A 6,854-nucleotide genomic window follows, 5' to 3' on the forward strand; every position below is an offset into this window, starting at 1 on the left:
GACTGCGTTGCTAAGCTCCTGCTCCCTGCTAAACCAGAAGTGTGGGCGGGGGCGTTACCTTCAACAGCCTAGATCCAGATTGGCTCTTTCGTTGGTATGATACTTGTGGTCGGAATTCCACCTGTGGAACTCGGCTCCAAATTCACCCCTATAAGTGCTAGCCTTGTTGAGCTTCATTTGACTGGAGCCAAAAGCTATGGGTGACATCACACTCACTTAGACCACTACTTTATACAGTCTATGGTTTGGTAGAATAGTACGTGTAGTTTTTCAGTTGAGTGGCAGTTTTCAAAAAAAGTTGAAAATTAGACAAAATTACATCCAAAATACATGGTACAACAGATTTTTCTGACAGTTTAGACATTCACTTTTTTCTACATATATCACATCTGCTGCCTGTGTCCAACCATGAAGTAAAATGATAAACGTCACCCAAATTGTAAGATGAGGGAAGAGAATATATTTTTCAGTAAAATCTTAATTGTAATCGTTAACTGTGCTTTAGGAAAATGAGTACACATGAGTGCACTTTACCTTGAATCTAGCAGTGAAGGTAGTGCAATTTTGTTATTGTACTGGTTAAGCAACAAAGCATATATTGTAAATCAGAAATACTAGACTGTCAGAAATGGACTACGCCAAGACTAAACCAAGACTGGAACAGGACTGAATGAAGTCTACATCAGGACTAAAACCACGACTAGTGTAAACGGAGCCTCAAAATCAGCACTTGCATCAGAGCTTTTAAACTGATCATAAACTACTTTTTAGCTAAACATACAACTAAACGCTGTACCTAATTTTTACCATCTTAAAAATATGAAAAACACAACTGGTTCATTTTAAACTTTGTCGTTCAAAGCGCTTTTCACAACTTAGAAACCAGAGCAGAATTTGGCCATCACAGAATGCTAACCTCTAGTATGCTAACTGTGCACTTCCCGATTATCGAACAATACAACAAATAGATGCAGACAGTACACGGCTGACTTATTTTAACCTCAACTGTTTATACAATATATCTGTACTGGGGCAAGACACATTTTGCGCAAATACATGGAAAATCAGATCATTTGAGCCAAAGCTGCAGGCTGAGCTGTTTTTTTCTCATCCCCAGAGTCGTCATCAAACCGAGCTCAGAGCCATAGGTCATTTGATCGATAGACATCTCCCACCACCCTCTGAAGAAATAAACAAATCTGCCCATGCTTTATCCAGCAAGAGAAGAGCTGTCAAGAAACATGTACAGATGAGACCTTTGTCAGAATATGGTGACTTAAGGTTTCAGGGTAGAGAATATTTACCAAAAAGTGAAAATGTATAATTTTTAATACTATTTTTGCCATTTGGATTTAATAATGCCATGGTCTATGTGGCAAAAGGTCTTTTTTACATTTGTTTCTGAGTCTATATGGTTCAATTATGTCACGATGAGTCACATAGTTGTAGCCCTAGTTTGAATGTGACCGAAATTCTGAAAATTCTTGAATTGATAAAGTTTGAATTGATAAAGTTTGATTACTTTGCCTGGAATGTTCCACAATATGGCATTAAACATGTCTATCTTACATTAATTAATTTATAAATAAATAAAACACGCAGACTTATGTAAACCGGCTTGCATCTCCACTGATGGCGTCACATGTTTGTTTCCATGGAGATTGAGACGTTTTAATGCCATACTATTGGAACATTTCGGGCAAAGCGATATCTAAGCAGGTGCCATACCCTTCACAAGAAAAGCTGCGTAGTGCACCTTTAAAACTATGCTTCTTAAATGTGTTCTTCTGTTTTGGTTGAATGGGTTTGGCAGTTTACCCCTCCTGTATGTGTCTCCTCACAGCAGCCCCCTCTGTTGTTTTGACTGGGAGGTTATCTGTGCATTCCTGTGCCGTTCTCCCCTCTACAGAGGCTCCACTCCTCACCAGCTAGGCCCAGGCATTGATCTGGCACTGCTACTACTTGCCCTGCTTACTGCTATCTGCTGCCTATCTACTGTTATTACTACTACCACTATCAATACCTCTACCTACTACTACCTTCTTCTACCTACTGACTTCTCCTGCCTATTTACTACTACCTACCACCTACTACTACTATTTCCTCTACCTACTACTACCTGCTGCCTACCACTACTATTACAGCTACTACTTGCTCTACTTACTACTACCTACAGCGTACTTACTGCCACTATTACTACCACTACTTACTACTACCTACCAGCTTCACCTTCCTCTTCCTACTACCACTACTATCACCTACTGACTACTACAGCCTACTACAGCCTACTACTACTACTACTACTACTACTACTACTACTACTACTACTACTACTACTACCACCTGTTATTTAGTGTATTTGATCACCTGACTGCAGCTCTGGTGACTATTGTAATTTAATGTTAAATTTAATTAAATTTTCCATCCATCTATCCATCCATCCATTGTGCAATACGTTAAACATTTACAGGTACACATTTTCAGGCACATTTCTGAAAATTTGCACACAAAAAACCCCCCAAAAACTCCTGGTTATCATTTTTGAGATAAAAAAAAAAGTATCTAAATTTTTGTCAGTGTCACCCGCCCCTAATTCATACATGTTATGCATATTCAGCTGATCTCCTTCTGAAAAGATCAATATACTCTGTTCCACCTGCTGATGTCACTTGGTGGTGTTTTTCTGTGTTTCTAAAATCAATACTGCTGTAGAATAAATTGAAGTAGATAAGAGTTGGAGAAAAGAGACACAAGACTGGATTTCTAACACAGGCAAAGTATATTTAAAGTATGTTATCTTGGCCTACGTCACCAGAGGTATAATACTCCCTACAACAGATGCGTAGCCAGACTGGGCTGTGCTAGACTGGAATGGATAATACTATCATAATGTCTTGAGCGTTCATGTCTTTGTGCCCCAGGTCCTGTACTACTTCAGTATTTCCATAAATTGAAATATTCTGGTGGCTCTCATTCCTGTTCCGGTCTCACTACTTTCATGTGGGTCCAGTTCCCAGGATCCAGGGGCTTCTAGTTAGCAGGACCCCTGTATGTGGGTATCAGCTTGTAGCCGAGGGGTAGGGTGCGACTGCAGGGTAAGACGAAACCATAATCCCTCAGATTTTCTACTTCAAATGTAATCTGTTATTGAACCACAAACTTTCTCAATAAGCTCCTTGTGTTTAAATCATTGTCGTTTTGTTCCAGTTTGTGCATCATTTGTAGATCTGTAGAGTTGTGGATTACCGTGTACGTGTTTGGAGGTGACCCGCACAGTACAAGAATGAGGAGGGGAGCGGCTGTTTACATTGGCAGCCACACAAGGGGAAATGAGGGACTTCAAAGCGGTGCAGCTCCATTGTAAAGAGAGCAAGGGATTCGTCCACGCATGAGCAGGCTAACATGCTAACAGGCTAACAGGCTTGAGAAAACGGTTCCCAGGGCTCAGTGTTTCTCTCAGATACTCTGATCAAAGGATGCACTCTTAAAGGTGCTACATTACTCAGAACTGATTCATGTGAGCTGTGAGCTGTTGCCATTTTATGATGCTGTAATTTACCTCCTTAAAAAAATATCTGGAGTTGTGTTTTGTTTCATTCACACATGTTGAGCAATCCTGAATTAATAGGCTATCTGCATCCCCAAAGCTCCAAGTGAAGTTTCCAAGTGAATGGGCTGGGCATTTTCCCTCAGTGTATCGCAGGGATGGCTAAAAACAGTCCCATATCGCCGCATATAAATAAAATGTCTATTTATTCTCAGTGTGTACGCTCCCTCTTACCTCCTCTCTCCTGCCTGTCATTCACATTCACGCCTTCATATACAACCAGTCAGTGCATTGTGGGGCACGAGTCTCGTGACATCTATTACTTGAACCCTCCTGCATCCCGCCCCGTGTCCATTAAAAAGGCTGCGCACTGAAATGCAATGTCATTATTACCGGTAACTACAGTTTTGATTCAGTCTGAAAAGTTTCCGAGAGTAGGCTTACTAAACTGATGACAATATAGGATTAGCATCTGAGCAATAATGCTTTTGAAAAAATGAATTAGCCTGAGAGATTAAAATCAGCTGGGAGTTTTCATCTTTTCCGTCACACCATCTCTCGCTCGCTCTTGTCTGCATCAGGCTGACTCCACATCATGCATCCCTGTAGGAACCAGTGGTCTGTAGTCTCCAATATCTGCTGATGCACTGAGGAGTAAAGCTGTTTCAATGAGAATAAAACAATAGCTGTGACTTCAAAGTCAAAGGCAAAGTTGGAGTTTAAAAATACATTGAAGCATTTCCTGTATTACCACTTAATGACATCACAAGGAGGAACAGAGTTTTCAGTTTGAGCAATGAACACAGCCAAAATATGCAGGATTTCTGTGTTGAGTATGTGTAAATGAAACTAAACACAAGTCCATGTATGTTTTTGATGAGGAAACAACATTATAACAATATAGGCCCTTAAAAATCTGTTCAGTAGAGCTGAAAATACATTATTAAATCAAATGAAGGTCACCACTGAAAACTTGTTTCTAATCTGCCATTTTGTGTGTGACAGGGATGCTGCAGAGACGGCCCACCCTGGAGGACTTTGTGGATGCTCTGGTGTCAGAACTCAAGCCCAACTTTGAGACCTTCATCATGGACTCAGAGGGCTGAAGATCCAGGCTGCTCCTCAGGCTGCTCCTCAGGCTGCTCCTCAGGCTGCTCCTCAGGCTGCTCCTCAGGCTGCTCCTCAGGCTGCTCCTCAGGCTGCTCCTCAAGACATTTATGACACCACCGACCTCTGATGATTTTAACCTCTGAAAACAATGGACAAGTACAACTCAGAAGAAGCCAGAAGAAGCCGTATAAAATGGATAAGCTGTTCCAGTCCTGCTGCTTATGTCTGAGAAACTGTTCAAGTGATTAATGTGCAACTCAGATTTCAGAAATATATTTGCTTTAAGATCAAGAAATTTGCAGATAAGGAGATCATTTCAAGTTTAGTATTTCTTACAACTTCAACAATCCATATTGGTATTTAGTATTCAACTATAACACACACAACCAGTCAAAAGTTTGGCCACACCTTTTCATTTCTTTTTCTTCTTTATTTCCATGATTATTGATTCTCTCATCAAAACTATGAACAGACACACGTGGAATGTAGTAAACAAAATTAATAATCAAAACAATGCAAAATTTGGTTTAGATATTAGATTTTTAGCCACCCTTTGCTTTGATACCTGCTTTGTACTCTTGCACTCTTTAGGAGACTTCATTGTAAAGATCACTTAGAGAAGGCCAAGGGTTTGTAGCACTGTCAACAAAGTAATGAGTGGCTACATTGAGGATTTTGAATATAGTTTATTTAAGTATTTAACATTTTGTCTTCCCTACATAATTTTATATATCTTGCTTCATATATTTGATGTCTTCCGTATGTGTTTACAATGTAGAAAGTAGATGAGATCGTGTGTCCAAAGTTGTTGCCAACAAAAACACTTTTAGCACTTGAGCCTCAAATGGAGAGTTATACATACATTCATCAACTCATTAAATATGATTAGCCATACCAAATATAACAAGCCAAATTCCCATTTTTATTTTTTATTTGTCGGATGGTGAGCACTCCTCTCAAATGTATGCCCCTATAATCTTCTATGAAACAATGATTGGCTAGAGACTTTCCTGTTCTGATCCCTGCTGGGTCTGGCCTGATCTCTACTAACAGCTTTCAGCTCAGTGAGTAGTGGAGCATTGTTTTTTCCTGGTCAAATCAGCATGTGAAAGAATGGCTAATCTGCTCTTCCTGTCATGTGACCAGTGTTATGGTTATGTATTAATGCCGCCCCACATATTTTGTCTGTCTGGAGTTTACAGGGGAGACCAACGCATTTCTATGAGGTTATTGTAACACCATTTTGAAAGCCATCACACTTTTGTTGCGTTAATCTAATAAATATGTTTTCACTGTAAAGATGGTGTTTTAAGTGTGTTCTTTAAAGGTGCACTATGCAACATTTCTGAGAGTTTACAACAAAATAAAATTACCTACAAGATAAGATTATTGCCATACAGTGTAGCATTTAAGGTAAAGCACAAACATCTCCATGGAGACACCAGAAAAGTTAGATAGGTCATAAGTAAATTTTATATTCTTGCTGTTTTTAATCTAACCATTAATGGGAAATGGGAAACTGACATTTCTGCTTTTGTGATTTACAAATAATAAGCCTAAATGTAAATAATGTTTTGGTTGCACAGCACAAAATAAAAAATAAGAAAGTTTCATTAAATAAAAATAATAGGATCATCTTTTAGATCAGATCAGACTGCTCTACTAATGTTTATGTTGAGAACAGGATTTGAACCACCAAGCTTTGGCTCAGAAGGCAGACATTCTACCAACTGAGCTGCTGTTGCCTGCTTTTAGACACAAAACTGAATAATAGAGTGTCTGTCAATAATTGTATTCATTTAACAACTGCAGTGTTACATCTTTTGGCTTTAAATACATTCATTTTACTTTGCTGACAGTGGGTACTTTTACATGACCAGTAAAAAAACAATAATCTGATAACTCAATATTAAGGTCTGATTTTGGTGTATTTTTACATGCATAAAATAAATCTGATCACTTTTCAGATACTCTGTTTATTTAGTATCAGTTCTATTTAGTAGACGAAGTACAAAGAATTGTAAAATATCTTTTTTTCAGTTGTTTACATTTCATTTCTATTCCTTTTTTTTTTTTTTTTTTACCACATTAGTTTGGGCTTTTTTGTAAATATTTCCTTGTCAAAACCTGTGCGTGCGATCACATCACTCACATCAGATGCAACCGTTTACCTCTTTTCAATAAGCCGATAGCTCCA

General features: G+C 38.8%; 2 protein-coding genes across 2 annotated transcripts in view; one reads left to right on the top strand and one right to left on the bottom strand.

Annotated features, from left to right (window-relative positions):
- The window catches only part of mipepa (mitochondrial intermediate peptidase a), a 34,046-nt gene extending 28,093 nt beyond the window's left edge, over positions 1 to 5,953 (top strand). Inside the window, exon 19 of the mRNA XM_033977469.2 lies at positions 4,553 to 5,953. Within this exon, the coding sequence (XP_033833360.1) occupies positions 4,553 to 4,653 (101 nt within the window). The 3' untranslated portion in view covers positions 4,654 to 5,953. The remainder of the gene's footprint in view (positions 1 to 4,552) is intronic.
- sgcg (sarcoglycan, gamma) overlaps positions 1 to 6,854 on the bottom strand; it is a 180,934-nt gene that overhangs the window by 103,810 nt on the left and 70,270 nt on the right. The gene's annotated exons all lie outside the window — the stretch shown is intronic.

The sequence above is a fragment of the Periophthalmus magnuspinnatus genome, chromosome 13 (genome assembly GCF_009829125.3).
Source record: "Periophthalmus magnuspinnatus isolate fPerMag1 chromosome 13, fPerMag1.2.pri, whole genome shotgun sequence".
Classification (NCBI taxonomy): domain Eukaryota; kingdom Metazoa; phylum Chordata; class Actinopteri; order Gobiiformes; family Gobiidae; genus Periophthalmus; species Periophthalmus magnuspinnatus.